Below are 22,640 nucleotides of genomic sequence, written 5' to 3'. Positions count from 1 at the left end.
ATAAGACCAACCCAGTTCCACTGGAAATACAGGAGCAGCTGCACTAATCCCACATACTGAGGAGATTCCTTGGGATTAATCCGGATGAAGGAAGGATACATTCTTCTCTCCCCCTGAGAAAACTCAAAGCCTACACCGAGCTGGAGAAAAAGAGATTCTTTTTTCAAAAACAAAGTAAAGTTAGATATTTGACTTTAGGGGTCACCATTGTGTGGTTTGTGGCCCCAGCAGTCAGATTGTCTCATTTTGAGTGGCAAGCTTAATCTCATGCCCTTTTTAGGAAGATCTCCCAGCAACACATTTTGATGTCACATGTTCGTTATATGCCCCCTACCAGAAAAACTCCCTCTTTCACTTCTAAGTATGCTTCTGATGTTTGTGTCGAACCCAGCCATGGCTTGTCACAAGAACGTTCACACACACAAAATGCTCCTGCAATGATTCCAGGAGGGGATGTGCACCGGGTGGCTAGGTTTCGGTTGTGGTGGAGGCACTAATGGACCACTGGTGATGCTAGAACGGGTGCGAGATGAGGGGATATGTGGCCGATGAATCAACATCATTGTAGCTTCTGGAGTGTTATGATCCCATATCCTGGTTAGAGTGAGCAGGAAGTGGCTGCCAAAGAGTTGAGACGCATTACGAGGGTGGGGTGCGGGCGGCGCGGCTTGTTTAAATTGTGCTGAGAGGTGTTTGCTCTCAGCACCGACTTTGTATGAAGCATTCTCGTCACTTCCTGATTCCCGTGTATAGCGAATTAAACCAAACACTGATCATCCAAACACAGTGAACTGGCTTTGATTGTTTCGGTGTTCACATAGACGTGGATTGGAAAGTCGAGAGTTTGTCTACTCCATACTATATCCAAGAGAGCTTCCTTACCTGTGGGACCTTAAAGATGCTGAAGATGGAGGCCATCTGCCTCGAGGATTTGGCACTGAGACCACCAATGATAGAGAACAGAGTGTCCTGCAAGTCACATTTGTACCCTGGAACCACGTGGCCTCGTGAGGAGAGCATGGAGAGGCTGTTTAAGGAAATAGACCTCTCCCTCTGGAAATGGCCATAGATGTGGAAGCCAAGGGTGATGTTGGGGAGCAGAAGAAAATCCTTATTGACCTGAAAGACAGCAAACATCAATGCAAGGAATTGCTGGTAGTTACCGAGGATGAGTCTGTAGTGAGAAAAACATTGGAGAACATTACAGGAAAGCTTGTGCATGGCTGTAGAATTTACTTCACTGTTTGGGGGAAAATTTGGGAGCAGAAACTCCCAAATTTTACTGGGTTTGGGTTTTTTTCAAAGGATTTCCCTTGGCTAAACTTGGATGACTTTGGGAGAAATGAGACAAGCCTTTCCATAAATATCATGGACTGTTTTATACTCTCTATCATCCCTGCCATATTCACTTTGCTTCGGTAGCTGAAATCCTTTACAACTGCTCCCATTTCAATGTAATTCTTTCAGGTCTCTCTTGGAGCAGCTTCTTCAGGTAGGGTAAAGATTGCTGAGCACAGGAGTACAGTGGGGGTCACCTCATAGGTTTACTGAAGGCCATTATTCATGAGTAATGCTGATTCCAACACTGAGAGGGATTTTTGTATCCTGGACACATGAAGAGTGCTGAACTTTTATTTGAATTTTCTACCAGAAGTTACTGGTCAGATTAATATTATAATTCAACTTCTTCACTAGGCCAGCACAGCTTCCCTCTTCATTTTTGTTGTTTATCATCTTCTTGATGAAGAGATTGAGAATTCCAACATATTTCAACAGCTTGCTATTTTATCGAGAAAAGCATAAAATGTGCACTGCACCAGGACAGTACAGACTCTAGAAGTATTTCTGAAAAAACTCCCTGAATTTAAAGCAAAGAAAACAATTATCTGCATATTTCCCCTTCAGTTGAAACTTACCCACTTTTAATAGGAAAATTCATTGTGTCAAAGGCTGGGACAACAGATGTTACAATGGTTTCCAAGGGCAAATTCCCACCAATAATGAGATCACCAGGCCTATAGTAACTTTCCTTTAAGTCGATATAACCCCTGAACACACAGATGGTTTTCAGACTCTTTGCTGTAGTTGGAGCCAGGAGCCAGAAAAGCATCAGCAACAGCAGTAGCATGACTGTCAGTCTCGTCTCCTTCCCTCCTAGAACAGAAATCAAGGTTTATGCAGAAACTGATTTGAAGGTTGCTCCTGAAATCTCACTGGACCTTTAGCAGATCAGACACCACCTGTGCCACCTGGATGGCACCAGGACAAATTTATGTCAACAATGCTTCCTCTTACCTGTGTTTAGGCTGTGACCATAGAGGAAACAAAGGCATGTGAGTCTCTTCCAACCCAGGAGTGAGCTCTTTGAAAGGCAGGCTAACGTGACACGTTCTGCCCCCCAGCTGGTGAATTCAGAGATATTTTTTAAAGCAGGTTTTATCCTTTGTGTCTGGAAATCCACAGGGGATACATGAAGAATGACTGTTCTTCAGATAATTGCAGGAAAGAGCCATTGTCCTATCCCCTTAGCAACAGCTTCTCTTCATGCAGCAGAATGGAAAACATCTTTGTGTCTCTTGTAATTCACAGAGCAGATGGAGTCATGGAGAAGTTGTGTTGTTGACCTCCATGAAAGTGACCTCTGCAGAGAAGATAATAGGAGTGCTACTTGAGAATAGTGGCACAAGGCATAAATGGAATTTGAGGAAGAATCTCAGGATATTAACTGCATTTTTTGGGGCAAGATTGTAAATTTCTTTTGCTGTAGCCTAAGGGTAGGAATTGTCATCCGGGTGTCTCTTTTGGTCTTTTGGGGTGCTGCTCTCCAAATTGCCAGGTCTGAAATTCTTTTCTGGAAGATTCCTTCACAGGACCAGTTGGAATCAATACTACTGTACAAGCCTTCTTGCTGCACAGCAGCCTCCATGTCTGAGCCTCTGTAGGGCATTTCTCAGTTGACTGTGGGGTTCCCCAGACTTATGGTCTTGAGAGATGTCCATTTGCCATCCCCGTGGCAGGTCTTAGAGGCACTTCAACATGGCCACCATCATTCATGGATCAACTCAAAACAGACCACTTCCAATGTGATCTGAGGAGGAGCTATCCTTGTCCCCTTTGTTCTGGCCAGATGATGACTTTGAGACTCTATTTTGCTGCCCCTCTCTGCAGGGAGGCTAGATGTCTTTGACCAGTCCACTCTTAGTGACTGATGGGGTTCCAAAGGGAACTGAGGATTATACCCCAGGCTCTGCTGTGTGATCCCTCTGAGGCCTTGGCCACTACCTCAAATAGGAAAGCTACTGAGGCCTTGGATAGAATAGATAGATAGATAGATAGATAGATAGATAGATAGATAGATAGATAGATAGATAGATAAATTAATTAATTAATTTCTATACCGCCCTTCTCCCGAAGGACTCAGGGCGGTGTACAGCCTATTAAAAGCACAAAGACAGACATCTGTTAAAAATAATTAAAATTATTAAATAATTTCGGCTCAAATTTAAAACCAAATTTAAAATTTAAATCATGAATGTGAGCTGCAGCAGGGGTGTCAAACTCCATTTCACTGAGGGCCAGATCAGGATTGTTGTTGCCCTTAGAGGAGCCGGGAGTGTCATGGCTGTGTGGTTGTGGGTGGATGGGTGGGTGCGGACAGGGTGGGCATGGCGAGCTAGATGTCCTCCGTGTTGGGGGGTGGGATCAGGCTGATCTACCAGAGGAGACTCACTGACCCTCTCAGGCCATGTGAGGGGTACAGATGGCAGCATGAGTCATCTGACCTTTGAGCTCCCAGGACACCAGGACTCCACAGCCGTTTATATGTATATATGTATATGTATGTTTCTCCTCCAACTGAAACTTACGCATTATGTACACGAAGGTTCATAGCATTAAAGTCTGGGACAGGAGATTTTAAAGTAGTTCCGAAGGGCAAATTCCCACCAATAATGAGATCACCAGGCCTATAGTAGCTCTCCTTTAAATTGATATAATCTCTGAGCACACAGATGGTTTTTGGTCTCTTTGATGTAATTGGAGACTGGAGCCAGAAGAGCATCAGCATCAGAAGCAGCATGACTCCTGCCCAACTTCCCTCCTAGAACAGAAATCGAGGTTTATGCAGAAACCGATTTGAAGGATACTCCTGAAATCTCACTGGAGCTTTAGCAGATCAGACATGGCTTAGGCCCGGGGTACTTGCAGGACCATCTCCAGCCATTCTCCCATCGTCCTGTGCGCTCTCACAGAGTCGGCCTCCTCAGGGTGCCGTCGGCCAAACAATGTCGGCTGACGACCCCCAGGGGGAGGGCATTCTCTGTGGGAGCCCCGACCCTCTGGAATGGATTGCCCACTGAGCTCAGGACAGCCCCCGACCTTCTTTCCTTCCGCCGCGAGCTGAAGACGTGGCTCTTCCACCAATTAAACTGATCCATTTGGGGGTACACTGGTATAATTTTAAATCATTTTTTAATTGGGTTACTGATTTTAATTTGGTATTGTATTGTGATTTGTATTGAAGTTGTCATTTTGTAAGCCGCCTTGAGTCCCTAGGAAGAAAGGCGGCATATAAATCGCAATAAATAAATAAATAAATAAATAAATACAAATTAAATTGCAACAATTGCAACTAGTTCCATGTTGGATGAACAGGATGACACTTGAAAACTAGAATTCATGATACCAGTTGGTAGTCAAGTCCAAACAGGGACCAAAAGTCTCTGTTTTTAAGCCATATTAAAAGTTTATGACACTTGTTTGACTGGGCCAAAGCTGAAGTTATATGTACCTATAAGAAACTGGACCATCCAAATGACTAATGAATGACAGAACTGACCACCTCCTCAATTTTGTGCCCTACAAACAACCAGTCATGTGACCAACTGACCACAACACCACATAAGGCTTATATAAATGGAAGAAATGAAACTGAACAAGACACTTCACCCAAACATCTGCTGAAGATGTTACATAGTTGGGTAATGAAATGGCCAAGAGCCAAATGGGAAGCTTGGAGAATAAACCACTGCCACAATCTAAACCTGAGCTATGAATATTTTCTACTGTTGCATGCAGCTGATCCAAAATGAAGAGGTGCTCACAATATTGGGCACTTCTAGGTTCATCCATTTAGACTTTTGTTGCATGAGCTGCAATGGCTCCCAGGTTCCTCCAAAGTGCCATTCAAGGTGCTCGTTATCACCCTTAAATAACTACATATATCACAGGACTTTTTGATTGGCAAATGCTTCCTAACTTTAGTTAGGAAACTGGGATGACTGTCATTTGTTTGTTTGTTTGTTTGTTTGTTTGTTTGTTTATTTATTTATTTATTTATTTATTTATTTATTTATTTATTATCAGATTTATATACCGCTCTTCTCCCGAAGGACTCAGGGCGGTGCACAGCCAAAGTAAAAACACAAATACAAACATTAAAATATAGTTAAAAAGATATATATGTGTTTGGCCCCATAGTTAAAAAACAATAACAAACCTATTAAAAACATAAGCCTGGGTGTATCAACTGTCATGCCCTGGTTGACCTTGCTGGAAATGTATACTCATTAGGGAAATTTTATTGTGATGGGTTGATGGGTGGGCATGGGTTGAATTATTGCTCTGCAGACTCTCTATGCATGGAGATATCATAAATCATGATTGTTTAGCATGTCCAAGAGATAAAATGCCACAAGAGATTATTAATATTCCGCAAACAGTTATGACATACTTTGCTTGTCCATCTCAGGAAAATTCTGCCTGACATTGAGGAGGAAGTATAGCAGATCTCGATGTGAGAGGGATTTAAACTTTGCCATTTAAAAAATAATAGAATAGTGGTAGGCAATTCTATAATGCCTTAGATATCTAAGGAAACAACCATATTTGCTTAAAAACACTAATACTGAACACATCTCTTTAAAATACTAACTTAAAAATTGAACTAAATTAAAAGGAATAAACAAGAAACCTTTCTCCTTGTAATAAAAACACATCTTTATGAACAAGCTTCCCATCAAATCAGGGCTCTGGACATCACCGAGGACACTTTGAAAACATGTACATTTGTTTACATTATCAAACGTTTACATTTGATAATGTAAACAAAGACTGGATGATTATTGTTGACCACAGGTAAATTGTAATGTAAGGTCCTGCCTTGCTAGTCTTCTCAAGAAAGCAGAACTCTTGAAACAATTATTGTTTCAAAAGGAACTTTTATTGAAAGACAGCGATAGCAAAGGAAATGTTGGCAGGACCTGAAGTTTCCCACTCAAAATGTTAGGTTGAAACTCTACAAGCAAAGCCCCTCCCAATGTCCAGTTCAACATCGAGCCAATCCCAGGGTACGAAGATGTCTTGAGAACCTCGGGTAGAGATGGTAATAACTGTCAATTCCCAGATACTTCAATTTTGCTTTCTCCGATGGTGAGATAAAGCAGATGGCTCAAAGCACATTCCTTCCCCCCTCCCTATTTCCCACAAAGTACAACAAAGCAAACAAAACCTGGCAAAGCAAAAAAATCCCACCCAAGCCTCCCCTTCCCACCAGAATGGTAGCGTCCCAATAAAGATCTATGGGACCTGACATGGAACCGGTTGCAAAACTTGAGTAGGAATTCTTTAATGGACAAGCTCCTCCTTCTTGTCAACTTTTTTCTTAAATCAGATTCTAAATATTCCTGAAAGACAAATATAAATGAGGCCAGCTGTTGCATTAGTTAGATATGCTTGCTTCTTACTATATTTTCTCTACAATTCAGATCTGGCCTCAGCAGAATAATATAGCATTTGGGAAAAAAGATACAAGCCAAGAGACCAGCCCCAGAGGCCAAAATGGAGAAGATCTCCACAGCCACCATGGACTTCCCTTTGGTACTCAGATAGGTGGGGAGAAAGGTAATCCAAACACTGCAAAATACCAACATGCTAAAAGTAATGAACTTGGCTTCATTAAAGCTATCAGGCAATTTCCTAGCCAGAAATGCCACTGTGAAACTGACAAGGGCCAGGAAACCCAGGTAAGAGAGGACAATGTAAAACATTAAAGCTGAGCCTTCATTACATTCCAAGATGGTCTCTCCAAACAAGGAGTGGAAGTCCCAGCTGGGAAATGGAGGAGAGGTGACCAGCCAGGTGGCACAAAGAAGGGCTTGGACCAGAGGACAGGCTATAACAATGGAGTAGGTCAGTGGTTTTCCTAAGAGTTTCCTTGTCCTGTTCCCTGGCTTGGTGGACATGAAGGCCAGAACCACCATGACAGTTTTTGCCAACACAGAGGAAACTGCAAGGGAAAAGAGGATGGCAAAGGCAGATTGTTGGAAGAGACAGGTGACCTTCCCTGGTTGACCAATGAAGAGGAAGGAGCAGAGGAAGCAGAGCAGGAGGGAGACCAGAAGGATATAGGTGAGGTCTCGATTGTTGGCTTTGATGATTGGTGTGTCATGATGTTTATAAAAAATAATGAGGATTGCAGTTGTGATAACAGAGAGAGAAAGAGTGAGGGAAACTAAAGTGTATCCCAGTGTGTCTTGATAGACAAGGAAGTGGATCTTCTTGGCAATGCATTGGTCCTGGTCCTTGTTGGGAAATTGGTCTTCTGGGCAGGGTTCACAACGAGCAGCATCTGAAATCAAAAGTCTTTGTCTAAGGAGTTGTGGAGAAACTACCATGCACATTATCTCTACCTCAAAGGGGATACGTTTGTTGCCTTTCTGCTAGTGATTTACCCACAAAGGGAATAATGAAAGAACCCATGTGCAATTTATGGAACAGAAAAAGAGCAAATCATCCTTCATTTACGATGATTCTGGGGATAGATTAGCTAGAGACAAGGATTCATTCAGTTCCAGCTATCCATTCAATGGGCATTTCCATGAGTAACGTGGCTTTCAGTTTGAGGTTGCTGTCTGCTTTTTTTCCCATTTTATAATGGAACTTACAAAAGAACAACAGCTCTGTTATCCAGGAATGTTGTGTTTTTGTTTGTTATCCCTGCCTTAATGTCTATGCTTTGTACATCATACCTGTTCCTTCAGACTTTTTTCCCTCCCGCCTGCTCTATCAAAGAGACATAAATGGATAAATTTCTTCTTTTTTTGGCAGGTCTGTTTCCTCAGAGGTTGATAGAGATGCTGGAAGAAGCACTATCAATGATCAAATTAAGGAACCGCAAACCCCACTTCCTCGGGAAAAGATTGAAAGTTGGTTTCCCAACTGGATGTGAAAGTACAAGCAGAAATGGAAGTTGGGGATTCATTCATTGTGCCCTCAAACTATCCTTGCTGAGGATCAGGAAAGGTGGCCTCTGTGGCCAGGGCAGTTTGGTTCTTTAAACTGAAAGGTTCTATTGAGAAGTATGACTGCATTTCAATCGTATAATAAGAAAAATATATTGATTTAATTAATGTCTTTGGTTCTTGAAGATTTAGATTTGAAGTCTGGTCTACCTGTCTGATTAGAGAAGGTCCCTTCTGGACAAAGGGCAATTTAGATCCATCAACTGAAAGGTTTTGCTGAAAAGTACGAGTGCCTGTCAATCATATCAAAAATGATCACAATAAACAAAACAGATTTAATGAATGTCTTCTTTGGTCTTGGATGATCTACCTTTGAAGTCTACTCTACCTGTCTGATTTGAAAATGTCCCTTCTGGACAAGCGTCACACAGGTAGCAGCAAACCGGCTCTCCTTCTGGAACTCTTCTCCTCTCTCCTACATGGCATCTTTTCATGCCACACCTGGCAAAGGGTGACCTCTAAAAGAGGAAAGGGAAATAGTTGAGGTCTATTCAATGATCAAGTGTCATTAAATCTGCACATTGACATCTCCATCTTCAAAAAATCTTCAAAATAACCGATTCACCATAGTGGTGCACTTGACAAAAAGAATAGTCTAAAAGAGAAGTACTTGTGATGACCTAAGCAATCAATCTGATGGATTCATTCTTTTTCCCATTCCTATTTCCTTATTGCTACTATGTTCAGATTGCCGCCATCTATCAGAAATCAGGAACAGCTCCTGAGGGACTGAGGCCAGTGGCATTCCTGACAGACCTATGGATGTGGGAGATTGGAACTGGGATCTCAGCCTGCACAGAAAGGATTGTAACTGAACTACAGCATTTCTAAAAGAAAGAACCAGGAGGATACAGCAATGGTCCATTGAAATCACTGTTGGTTGCAGTAATTGCATCCTGCATTTCAAGCAGATTTTGTTCCCAAGCCTAACCCTTTGTGGAATGACACAAAGCAGACCTCAAATGTGTTACATGCAAGGCAGATTTTTCACCAAATGACTACCCTATTTTCTGACTCAATTGATTATTTTTCCAGTTAGAAAGATGTTGTACATCTCAAGAAGAGAATGAATCTTTCCCTGAACTTACAATATTTCCTTGCAGCTCACCTTTGTGGCCCAGATGATTCCATCAGAGTTAATGGTGAAATCTTGGCCTGGGGAAGCCTCAGGATTTACTTGCCCAACTTTTATGGGGAGAAAAGATTGATTGGGGAGGAAAACCCAGTTAAGAAGATCATAATGAGCAGATCCCAGTCCACCTTCTGAGAAGAAGACTTCATCTCCAGCACTGTTGTTGAACTCCACATTCCTCAAATAGGGAAGAATCTGAAAGAAAGGAGACCTTCAGAAATAGGAGTATTTGGGCTACAGCTACAAATGAGACATCAGGGCTTCTATCATCCCATAAAGGGCATCTTGAAAAGATGGGTTTATATTTGAGAAGCTAGTTCCATCTCTTGGTGACAAACTGAGGAATCAAGTGTATTTAACTCTGAAACTAAATGTTTTCTCTATCACTGGGCATGGTTTCCAACTCCAATTTGATCAAAACACAAAAATTTTAGTTCTACAATCTAAATTTAATTTTAAGATTTTCCTCTTGTGATACTTGGCTACATGCACTTTCAAATAGTTCCTTTGTCCCTGTCAGGGTTTTGATCGATCCCATTTTTGGCTCTGGGACAATCACCCTGATTAATTAGAGAATGGACTGTGGCTTTCTCCAAGTTGCAATATTCTGAAATAAAAACCGAAGAAGTATTCTCTAATAAAACTCTTTTATTTGTTATAAAGAAAATAATAAAACACCTCACTAATCTAAGAAAATTAATTGTTACATTTTGGCAAGCGAGGTCTCCTGCCGGTCCAGACAGACCTCTGGCAAGAGAACAAAGAAAAAGTGGAATGTGGGTGGATACGGGTACACGTAGCTTACTGATAAGAAGTTGGCAAGCTATGGAAAGTCTGACAGTCCAGAAATGATGAGCTCAGCTGGCAAATAAAAGAACGCTGTGACAGTCCCAAGGTCTTGTTAACTGATAAATGAATGCTTGAAATGAATAAATCATTTCTATAAGAATAATGGAAAATTCCATTGATTTTCTCTAGCTCGTTGTCAAAGGCAGCAGAATGCAGGAACCAGGTCTGACCAAGTGGGGCCATGTGGAAGGAAGCTTCTGATCTGGTTGGTCACATCACTATTCAGAGAGTTCCAACATTTTAGCCTTTGATTCAGAAAATTCTGATGAAGTTTAGACCAGGAACCCATTAGGACCACTTTGAATCTTGTCATAGAAACAGAATAACAGTATTGGAAGGGACATTGGAGGCCAACCCCAGCTCAAGCAACAGACACGCTACAATTTTAGACAAGTGGCTATCCTGTCTCTTCTTAAATGACTCCAGCAATGGGGCACCCATGACTTCTAACATAAACCATTCATTAAGAAACTTCTCCTTAGTTCTAGGTTGCTTACCTCCTTGGTTAGTTTCCATCCATTATTAATCAGAAGCTGTTTTCACACAGCAAGCTGAGTATGACAACAAATGCTAAATTGAAAAAAAGGACAGGGTCTCAGATGAATTGGTATGGGAGCGTACATACATTCAATCACTAACTGATTAAATATATGAGGGTTAACATTATTGCCCAGAGAGAAACCAGAAGCGTTGCAATGATACTGGCTGGGAAAGAGCAAAGCTCTGATGAGCTTTGCGAAAATCCAGCCAGACAAACAGCTGTCGGGGGGTCTTTAGACCAGAACTGTCTTGGAAGGATGGTGAAGAAAGGGAGGCACCTCGGAAGACCAAGAGGACCAAGAGAAAGTTCCCCGAAGGGTTAGAGGCAGTTCTTTGATCGGGCAGCAGGGGTGGCAGCCATTAAAACAACCGCTCTAAGTTGGGGCAACCAGACTAAGATTTGTGCAGGAGCGATGTTTGAATGGAGTGCTGTTACCAGAGGACCAGTTTGGCCAATTTAAAGGTGAAAAGAAATTCTTTGGAAAAAGCTTGAAAGAGTTCCCAGAGTGAAATGAGTGGCTAATTGGCACTTAGGAATATTAATTGGAGGGAAAAGAACAGAGAGGAAGTTAAAAGACTAAAGCCCAAAAAAGAAAACTTTCTACCCGGACTTAAAATTGAATTTGGAGAAATTAGAAATAATAAAATAAAAAGAAAACTGAGAGAAAGCATTTTTTAACAATAAAAGGAAAACAAATTGAAGAAAAAGTATTTGTGATGTGGATTTATAAGTGATATTGTGTTGCCTGGGGATTTGTGAACTGGAGAGAGAAGAAAGCACCACAACAAATGCTTTAAATATGGAAGGAGTACTTGTTTAAACAGCTGGATCCCGACCTTGAAAGAGAAAAAGAACAAAGCTCTAAACTGGAATGGTTTAGATAAATATTTGAATTGGATACCATTTGGAAATAAAAAGGAGAGAGAGACACTATATGGACCTGAATTTTAACTACATATAAATTAAAATAAAAATTTCTTTGAATTGACAATATGGAACAATGGGAACATGAGGAGTTAATGGAAATGTTTAAAACGGTGTGTGAAGCATTTAAGGGTGAAAAAGAAGTGGAAATCTGGTTAGAATATAAAAAAATGGAAAAAGAGAATATAAATGTGAAGCAAGAACATAATGTTGAAAGGAAAATAATTGAAGATTACACTGGGATTGACAGTGAAAATATGGATAGGGGGGAATATCACCTAAAAAAGAAAGGAAGAGAAGGAAATGGGAAAAGACTGAGGGGGAGAATTAAAAGGGTAACAATTTTAAAAATGAGAGAAAGGATTCAGAGGACAAGATACAATAAATATGAAAAGAAAAAAAAAACCACATCATTGCCCAGAGGATCATTGGTTGACCTCTCCCTTCTTTGGAAGAGCTCTACAGCTCCTGCAAAACATTCTTAAAGATCCATCTCATCCTGGGCACCCTTTTTTTGAACCATTACCATCTGGCAGGCGGTACAGGATAATAAAAACAAGAACAAATAGGCTGAAAAACAGATTCTATACCAGGGCAGTAACCTTATTGAATTCTACTGTACAGTGCAATATTAATGCAATATGAGGAGTTTTCAATTCAATTGTATAGAAAATGGAGGATGTGTGTTTTTGTTTTATTTTTTACTGTATATGTAATGTACATTAAAGATAGCATTTAATTCAGTGGTGAAATCCAAATTGTTTTACTGCCGGTTCTGTGGGCGTGGCTTGGTGGGCGTGGCAGGGGAAGGAGACTGCAAAATCTCCATTCCCACCCCACTCCTGGGGGAAAATATATTGCAAAATCTCCATTCCCACTCGGTATTTGCCAGTTTTACCAACTACTCAAAATTTCTACTACTGGTTCTCCAGAATCTGTCAGACCCTGCTGGATTTCACCCCTGATTTAATTTCATTGTACGAGGTGCAATGACAATAAACTAAACTAAACTAAACTAAACTAAACTAAACTAAACTAAACTAAACTAAACTAAACTAAACTAAACTAAACTAAACTAAACTAAACTGCAGAAATTCACATGGGGAGCTTCTGTTCTAACCTTCTTGGGACTGAGTCAAAAGACAAGAAATTACCTGCCATGAGTGAACATTTGAAATCCTCTTTCCAAGCCCCATCATGGTCAGTCGCACTCTGGATCCATACATTGCATGTAAAGCGTGTGCCAGAGCATAAACAGCATTGTAGATATTGTAACTGTCACCTGTCATTCTTTTTTCAAAAATGTAATTGGGCAGATTCGGCAGATTCTCCTTTCCTGTACATAGTTTCACTCCCTTTGGAGGGATCTTGCCTGGTTTGCTGATCTTGCAGCCAAAGATTATTTCCCACCATGCAGGGAGGAAGACATCTCCCAGGGAGTTCAAGGGGTCTAAAGACAGGAGGAAGTGGCTGAATTCTGAAACATCCCCGGAATGGTCCCTAAAATGCAAAACCCCATGGAACAACTTTATATATTGCAATATTTCTTCAAATTCTTGCATGCCAACTTTCCAATGGGAAGTGAAGATACAAACTTTCCTAAATGATACTTTTCTGTATATTTCAGAATAATGTACCGCCATCATTACAGTGCTAATAGCAGCTGAGTCTGCAAAGATAATAAACACTTCTGTTTTAGACAGAGTAGGGAAACTGAAAATTAATTTATTCAGAGTGGTTGTAAAATCATTCAATTCCAGCATTAGAGTGAAGGCCAGGCAGATCTCCTTCTCCTGGAGCATTGGCGTCAGAGCTGAGATGAAACGTTCTCCCCTGTCATCTTTAGGGGCCAGAAGACCAACCCAGTTCCACTGGAAATACAGGAGCAGCTGGACTAAACCCACATACTGAGCAGATTCCTTGGGATTAATCCGGAAGAAGGAAGGATAAACTCTTCTCTCTCCCTGAGAGAAGCCAAAGCCAACACCTAGCTGGAGAAAAAGATATTCTTTTTTCAAAGACAAAGTAAAAGTTTTATGCTTTCTTTAGTAGTTATCATTGTGTGTTTGGTGGCCCTCCAGTTAGGCTGACTCACTTTGACTGGCAAACTTCATCTTCTTCCCTTCTTAGCCACTTTTATTAGTTGTCAGAAGACAAGAAAAGAAACCACCCTCCTGATACAGAGAATAAATGGTAGTAAAATGAGGCTACCCTTTAATAAAGAGTAATCAAAGAGTGACAAGATCATTATATGAGCCTCCCAAAAAACCTACTTTTAGTTTCAACTTTGGCTTCTGTGTGTGTTTTTGATCTTTGTCTATTCCATACTGTATCCAGTGGAGCTCTCTTACCTGTGGGAGCTTAAAGATGCTGAAGATGGAGGACATCAGCCTTGAGGACTTGGCACTGAGACCACCAATGACGGACAGCAGAGTGTCCTGCAAGTCACATTTGTACCCTGGAACCACTTGGCCTTGTGAGGAGAGCATGGAGAGGCTGTTTAAGGAAATATACATCTCTGTCTGGAAATGGCGATAGATGTGGAAGCCAAGGGTGATGTTGGGAAGCAGAAGAAAATCCTTATTGACTTCAGAGACAGAAAACATCAATGCAAGGAACTGCTGGTAGTTACTGGTAGTGAGTCTTCAGTGATAAAAACATTGGAGAATATTACTTTGTCAGAAAGGAGACAAGCCTTTCCATAAATATCATGGACTGTTTTATACTTTCTATCATCCCTGCCATATTTACTCTGTTGCAGTGGCTGTAATCGTTTCCAACTGCTCCCATTTCACCATAATTATTTAAGGTCCCTCTTGGAGCAGCTTCTTCAGGTGTGGTAAGGATTGCTGAGCACAGGACTACAGTGGGAGTCACCTCATCAATTTACTGAAGGCCATTATTCATTAGCAATGCTGATTCCAACACTGAGAGGATTTTTTTTGTGACTCCTGAACACTTGAAGAGTGTTGAGCTTTTATTTGAATTTTCTACCCGTAGTTACTGTTCAGATTAATATTATGATTTTACTTTTTCACGAGGCTAGCACAGCTTTCCTCTTCATTTCTTTTTTAAAATAATTTTTATTAAACAGTTTTTTTTAAAAAAAATAAAAAAGAATCTTTTACAATTTTCTTCTTCTCAACAATTTCACATTGGTAAACATTTCTTACGTATCCATTTTTCCTCCCTTATTTCAATTTATCCTTTATGCATAGAATTCTAATTTTGATTTATTTACATATATACATATAGATAACAGTGTACACAATTTCATTCCTACAATCTGCATCTTTTCTGTTCCCTCTTCATTTTTGTTTTTTATCGTGTTCCTGATGAAGAGATTGAGAATTCCAGCCTATTTCAAGAGCTAATTTACTGAGAAGAGCACAAAATGGGCACTACACCAGGACAGTACAAATACTAGAAGTATTTTTGAAAAACGTCCCTGAATTTAAAGCAAAGAGAACAATTATCTGCATGTTTCCCCTCCAACTGAAACTTACAGAATATCTAAAACAAAATTCACTGTATTAAAGTCCAGGACAGGAGACCTTCCAATGATTCCCAAGGGCAAATTCCCACCAATAATAAGATCACCAGGCCTATAGTAGCTTTCATCTAACTTGATATAATCCCTGAACACACATATGGTTTGCAGCCTCTTCACTGTAGTTGGAGCCAGGAGCCAGAAGAGCATCAGCATCAACAGTAGCATGATTCCTGCTGAATCATTCTTCACACAAATATGGTTTGCAGCCTTTTCAGAGAAGTTGGAGATAGGAGCCAAAAGGGCATCAGCAGTAGCATGACTCCTGCCCCATCTTTCTTGTCTTCTTCCCTCCTAGAACAGAAAACAAACTTTGTGCAGAAACTGATTTGAAGGTTGCTCCTGAAATCTCACTGGACCTTTAGCAGATCAGACACCACCTGTGCCACCTGGATGGCACCAGGACAAATTTATATCAACCATGCTTCCTCTTACCTGTGTTTGGGCTATGACCATAGAGGAAACAAAGGCATCTGAGTCTCTTCAAACCCAGGAGTGAGCTCTTTGCAAGGCAGGCTAAGGTGACACGTTCTGCCTCCCAGCTGGTAAACTCAGAGATATTTTTTAAAGCAAGTTTCATCTTGGAACATCTTTGTGTCTAGAAATCCACAGGGGATACACTATGAATAACTGTACCTCTGATAATTGCAAGGAAAAGCAATTGTTTTACCCATGTAGTGATAGCTTCTCATACAACAGAATGGAAAAACATGTTTGTGTTTCTTGTAATGCACAGGATAGAGCTCCCTCTATCCTGTGCATTACAAGAAACACAAACATGTTTTTCCATTCTGTTGTATGAGAAGCTATCACTACATGGGTAAAACAATCATGATGAAGTTGTGAATTTGACCTCCATGAAACTGACTCCCTGGAAACAAGATGGAGTTTGCCCTGTGCCACAGTTGGTCAGCTAGTGTGAGAGTAATGGGGTTTGGTGGCATACAACTATCAGTTGTACCCTTGTAACTGTGAGCAGTCATGCCAATGCTTGGATGGAATAACCAGCTTTTTAATAACCACATGGCAGTGGGTGAAATTAGAAACTGGGATAACAAAGAATGGGTATATAGTGTTAGGTGAGTCTCTCCTTCACCTGAAGGTGGTTCCATTCAGTGTTGGTTGCAGGAGTGAGACTGAGCCAAATCCATTGACTTTCAGGATCCATCTGGAAAGCCTTTTCAGTTTGAGGTCAGGTATCATCTGTATGCTGATAATATTCAGCTGTACAACCACCGATTGACCAAGTGCTGCTTTCAAGGTTTTGCCCTCGTGCAAGAAGGTTGGATGGGAGGGAACAGTCTCAGTTTGAATCTTAGCAAAAACAGGCAGCTGTGCATGATTGGTTCTCCCAGAAGTGGAATTTTTCATCTTTCTTTCTTTCTTTCTTTCTTTCTTTCTTTCTTTCTTTCTTTCTTTCTTTCTTTATTTATTTATTTATTTATTTATTTATTTATTTATTTATTTATTTATTGGTTCGATTTATATGCCGCCCTTCTCCGGAGACTCAGGACGGCTTATAATGTGTTAAGCAATAGCCTTCATACTTTTATATATACCTGCTTAGTAGGGCTTTCGGGTCCCCCTAAGCGGTATTCTTTTTATACAAAGTCAGCTTATTGCCCCCACAATCCGGGTCCTCATTTTACCTACCTAGGAAGGATGGAAGGCTGAGTCAACCTTGAGCCTGGTGATTTTTGAACTTGCAGTAATTGCAGACAACTGGCAGCTAAGTGCTACTTAACAGCACTTTAGTCCGCTGCACCACCAAGGCTCTTTGGTTCAGCATGACATTGAACTGTAATGCTTAGGACTCTTATTCACTCTAGGATGTTCCTGGACTAATAGTTTCTGCTCAAGGAGCACTATGGTACCTATCTCAAGAAAGAAGTGTGCCTGCTTGGAGAATAAGTCAATCACAGTGCAGATCATGGCTAAATTCTGGAGGGTGTTACTGCGGTCCATTGGGTCGTCCCAAGGCCTTAGCTTGGTCTTTCATCTGACCAACAATGGGAGGGTAGAGAGACTGAACACCATGGTAGAACAATACCTGAGGTGTTACGTGAACTACCAGCAGTCCAATTAGGCAGACCTCTTGCCATTCGCTGAGGTCAGGTACAATAATGCTGTTCACAGTAGCACGGAATTAACCCCTTTCAAGGTAGTAAGTGGTATAGGCTTCGTCCCAATGCCAGAATACCCAAGGGATCCCCTTTCTTCAATCAGCCTGATGGATTGGCTGTCAAGGTTCCGACCAATGCCTAATAAGAGCAGGAGCCTCAAGCAAAGTTTCAAGGAAAATCCAGTTGTTTATTAGGTGCATCATGTCAGCACGGACGAAGTGAAGCCAGTTTCACTCAATTTATGTCTTGCCTCTGACCCTGTTTCCCCCTCCCCCCAAGGTGTGTCATCAGTCACAGTCCCCAACGAATCAATTTTGTGGTTCATAGAAGTCACTCCCTCTGGTCATTACTGGTTTCTATGGCGATGGCCTTGACTTTGGCCAGCTAGGTCTTTGTAAATGTTCTGTCAGGTGCAAAACATTTGGATCAGATATGAACTTCCAACTAGACTGATTAATTTCTCATCATACGAGCAGTAACTTTCTCAATTAATGTTTAGCACTATCTTGGTATTACATAAGGGTTAATGGAGTTCATGAGGGATTGGATGTAGTTTATTTGTGGCTATGTAGAGACTTTAGGCTGCTTCCTCTTTTAACTCCATGCCCAGGTTCTGCCACTCCTCCAATAGGCTAAGTTTGTTAAACAGAACGAAATTTGAGCAGTGGAGAGTCAACTTGCATGAGAGCAACAGAGGCGATGGAGGCGCAAAAGGGGTGGAAGAGTGGAGGCAGAAAGTCAGGAGTTCTTGGGAATAAAGCTACAGTTGAGAGATACCCAGCATGAATTCATCCTTGAAAGATGGGTGTGTTCACCCACCTATGAAGGATTACTTGGTTTGGCTAATACTCAAGAAACAATTCCTGGGTCCTACCATACTGGACAATTTTAGTGGAACTTTGATAAATCCTGATTTCTGTGAAAGTTCAGGCCTTTAAGGGGATGGAAATGGCATGAGTTGCACTTTTAGATGAACTTTGGAAGGAGCAGGATGAGGCCAGAGCACCCATTGTGGCTCAATATGACCTCTTGGTGGTCTATAATGTCATCAACCATCAAACACACTGCATGGCACAATTACAGAAGTGCTCACTATTTTCTAAGTGACCATAATTAAATGGGATCAGTGGTGGCTGCTTTGAAAATCATGTTGGAAGTGTTTGCCAAGTGAAACTGTTGCAAGAATTATGACTTCAGTTTTTGTATGCTTTACAAACATTCAAATGTTGTCAATGTGATAAGTTGCAAAGTTACTTTTTCATCATCATTGCTCAACAAGAACCAATTGTAATGTTTGTGTGACTATTATGGCTGCTTAATCCTTCAGGCCCCCTCCATCCAAAAACCACTGTGGAATGAAATGCAGGACAGAAAACCAATAATCAAATCTCATTGGAAAACAAACCACTGCCACAATCTAAACCTGAGTTGTGAACATTCTCTACTGTTCCATGCTGCAATGTTCTTGCATTAGGGCTACCCTTGAAGACCCCTTGAAAACTGCAGCTGGTCCAAGATGAAGCCCACAATGTTGAACCCTTCTAGATTCACCCATTTCAGACTTCTGTTGCATAAATTGCAGTGGCCCCCAGTTTCCTCCAAGTCACCATTCAAGGTGCCAGTTATCACTTTTAAATAACTGCATGTCACAGGACTGGGTGATTGACAGATGCCTCCTGACTTAAATTACAAAACTGGGATGACTCTCATGCCCTGGATGACATTGCTAATAACATATACTAGTTAAGGAAATTAGATTGTGATCCTGGGTCGAATTATTCCTTTGCAGACTCTCTGTGCACAAAGATCTGATAGACCACCTTCGTTCACCAAGGATGTCCAAGAGATGAAATATCATGAGAGGTTATTAATATAATGCAAACAGTTATGACATACTTTGCTCATCCATCTCAGGAAAATTCTGCCTGACATTGACAAGGAAGTATAGCAGATCTGGATTTGTGAGAGATTCAAACTCCACCATTTCAAAAATCATTGAATAGTAGTAGGTAATTCTATAATGCCTCAGTTATCGAAGGAAACAACCATATTTGCTTAAAAACATGAATACTGAATGCATCCCTTTAAAATACTAACTAAAAAATGAACTAAATTAAAAGGAATAAAATGAGAAAATTCTCTCCTTGTAATAATAAACACATCTTTATGAACAAGCTTCCCATCAAATCAGGGCACTGGACATCACTGAGGACACTTTGAAAACATGATAAACAAAGACTGGAGGATCATTGCTGACCACAGGTAAATTGTCATGTAAGGTCCTGCCTCGCCAGTCTTCTCAAGAAAGCAGATCTCTTGAAACAATTATCATTTGAAAGGGAACTTTTATTGAAAGACGGTGATAGCAAAGGAGATATAGGCAGGAACTGAAGTTTCCCACTCAAAGTGTTAAGCTAAGCCGCTACAAGCAAAGCCCCTCCCAATGTCCACTTCAACATTGAGACAATCCTAAGGTGCAAAGATGTTTTGAGAACCTCAGGTAGAGATGGTGATAACTGTAAATTCCCAGGTGCTTCAATTTCACTTTCTCTAGTGGTGAGATAAAGCAGATGGCTCAAAGTGCATTTCTTTCCCCCTCCCTATTTCCCACAAGGTACAGCCAAGCAAAGTAAATGAAACCCTGCACAAGGAATCTCACACAAGCCTCCCCCTCCCGCCAGAATGGTACTTTGCCGATAGAGATCTATGGGACCTGACATGTAACCAGTTGTAGAACTTGATAAGGAATTCTTTAATGGACAAGTTCCTCCTTCTTGTCAACCTTTTTTTTTTTTTTTTTTTTTTTTAAAAATCAGATTCTAAATATGTCTGAAAGACAAATATAAATGAGGCCAATCTTTTCATTAGTTAGAAATTCTTGTTTCTTACTATATTTTCTCTACAATTCAGATCCGGCCTCAGCAGAATAATGTAGCATTTGGGAAAAAAGATACAAGCCAAGAGAGCAGCTCCAGAGGCCAAAATGGAGAAGATCTCCACGGCCACCATGGACTTCCCTTTGGTGCTCAGGTAGGTGGGGAGGAAAGTGATCCAAACGCTGCAAAAGACCAGCATGCTAAAAGTAATGAACTTGGCTTCATTAAAACTATCAGGCAATTTCCTAGCTAGAAATGCCACTGTGAAACTGATGAAGGCCAAAAAACCTAGGTAGGCAAGCACAGTGTAAAACATCAAAGCTGAGCCTTCCTTACATTCCAAGATGATCTCTCCAAACAAGGAGTGAAAGTCACAGCTGGGAAATGGAGGGTAGGTTATCAGCCAGGTGGCACATAGGACTGCTTGGACCAGTGGAGAGGCTATGACAATGGAGTTGGTAAGTGGTTTTCCTAAGAGTTTCCTTGTCTTGTTCCCTGGTTTGGTAGCCATGAAGGCAAGAACTACCATGACAGTTTTTGCCAACACAGCAGAAACTGCCAGGGAAAAGAGAATGGCAAAGGCAGATTGTTGTAAGAGACAAGTGATCTTCCCTGGTTGACCAATGAAGAGAAAGGAGCAGAGGAAGCAGAGCAGGAGGGAGACCAGGAGAATGTAAGTGAGATCTCGGTTGTTGGCCTTGACAATCGGTGTGTCATGATGTTTATAGAAAATCACCAGGACTGCAGAAGTGATCAGAGAGAAAAAGAGAGCAAGAAAAACTAAAATGTATCCCAGGGTGTCCTGATAGGAAAGGAAGTGGATCTTCTTGGCAATGCATTGGTCCTTGTCCTTGTTGGGAAATTGGTCTTCTGGGCAGGGTTCACAGTGAGCTGCATCTGAAATCAAGAGTGTTTGGCTAAGAATTTCAGGGGTATCTGCCATATGCATTATCCCTCCTACAGAGGTGATATGACTTCCTCTTTCTGCTGTTGGCCTGTCTGTAAAGGGAGTGATGAAAGGTCTCCCTGTACAAGTTATGGAGCATCAAAAATGGCAAACCATCCTCCATTTATGATGATCCTGGGGATAGATTAGCCAGAGACGAAGATTTGTTCAGGTCCAGCTATACATTCACTGTGCAGTTCGATGACTGATGAGGCTTTCAATTTGAGATTCCTGCCTATTTTTTCTCCTAATTTATAATGCAACCCACAGAAGAACAACATATCTGTTATTCAGGAATGCTGCCGTTTTGTTTGTGTGTATATCATCCCTGCCTTAACCTCTCTGCTTTGTACTTCAAATTGTTCATTCAGACTTTTTCTGCTCCCTCCTGCTCTATCCAAGAGATATAGATAGATGAATGTCCTTTTTCCCTGGTGGGTCTATTTTCTCAGAGGGTGATAGTGCTGACGGAAGGAGCATATTCTGAATAATAAAAATTAAAGCTTGGACCGCATGCCCCACTTCCTCAGGATAGATTGGAAGGCGGTTTTCCAATTGCATGTTAGAGTAGCAATGGAAATCCAAGTTGGAGATTCATAAATTCTGCCCAAAAGCTATCCTGCATGGAACTGCTGAGGATCAGGGAAGGTGCCTCTGTGGCCGGGGTAGTTTAGATCTATAAACTGAAAGGTTTTGCTGAAAGATATGATTTTATGTCAATCTTATCAAAAATGACGCAATAACAAAAAATGACTTAATGAATATCTTCTTTGATCCAGAAAGATTAACATTTGAAGTCTGCTCTACCTGTCTTGTTAGAAATGGTCCCTTCTGGACAAGCCTCACACTGGTAGCAGCAAACCTGCTTGCCCTCTGGAACTCTTCTTCTCTCTCCTGCATGGCACCTCTTTATGCCACACCTGGCAAAGGGCACCTTCTGAAAGAGAAAAGAGAAACACTTGAGATGAGCTAAGCAATAAACTGCATTCATTCTTTTCCCCATTCCTATTTCCCTTCCTTGTTCCTACTTCTGTGTTCAGAATCTCTTCTAAAGAAATAGATTGCCACCATCTATCAGAAATCAAGAACACCCCTGAGGTAATCAGGCCAGTGGCATTCCTGACACACCCATGGACGTGGGAGATTGGATCTGGAATCTCAGCCTGCAGAGAAAAGTTGATGATGGGATGAGAGCATTTCTAAAATAAAGAACTATGAGGATACAACTGAGCATAACTGATCCATAGACATCACTGTTGGTTGCTCTAATTGGATCCTGCATTTCAAGCAGATGTTGTTCCCAAGCCTAACCCTTTGTGGAATGACACAAATCAGACCTCAAACCTGTTACATGCAAAGCAGATTTTTCACCAAATGACTGTCGTGATTTCTGACTCAA

The 22,640-nt window shown here is 41.1% G+C and overlaps 2 protein-coding genes across 2 annotated transcripts; both read right to left on the bottom strand.

Annotated features, from left to right (window-relative positions):
* Positions 1-6,201: 6,201 nt before the first annotated feature.
* LOC148116297 (vomeronasal type-2 receptor 26-like) lies at positions 6,202-14,262 on the bottom strand. The gene is made up of 3 exons (XM_087891434.1): positions 14,098-14,262; positions 8,629-8,758; positions 6,202-7,627 (listed from the first exon to the last, which is right to left on the bottom strand). The coding sequence occupies exons 1-3, from the start codon at positions 14,260-14,262 to the stop codon at positions 6,723-6,725; spliced, it is 1,200 nt and encodes a 399-aa protein (XP_087747560.1). The 3' UTR covers positions 6,202-6,722.
* Positions 14,263-19,715: 5,453 nt separating this feature from the next.
* On the bottom strand, positions 19,716-22,172 carry LOC148116296 (vomeronasal type-2 receptor 26-like). The gene has a single exon (XM_087893376.1). The coding sequence runs from the start codon at positions 21,242-21,244 to the stop codon at positions 20,288-20,290; it is 957 nt and encodes a 318-aa protein (XP_087749502.1). The 5' UTR covers positions 21,245-22,172; the 3' UTR covers positions 19,716-20,287.
* Between the last annotated feature and the right edge of the window lie 468 nt (positions 22,173-22,640).

Source organism: Pantherophis guttatus, chromosome 1, assembly GCF_059756535.1.
Source record: "Pantherophis guttatus breed Tessera chromosome 1, ASM5975653v1, whole genome shotgun sequence".
Lineage (NCBI taxonomy): Eukaryota > Metazoa > Chordata > Lepidosauria > Squamata > Colubridae > Pantherophis > Pantherophis guttatus.
This window is presented reverse-complemented; position numbering and strand designations above follow the sequence as displayed.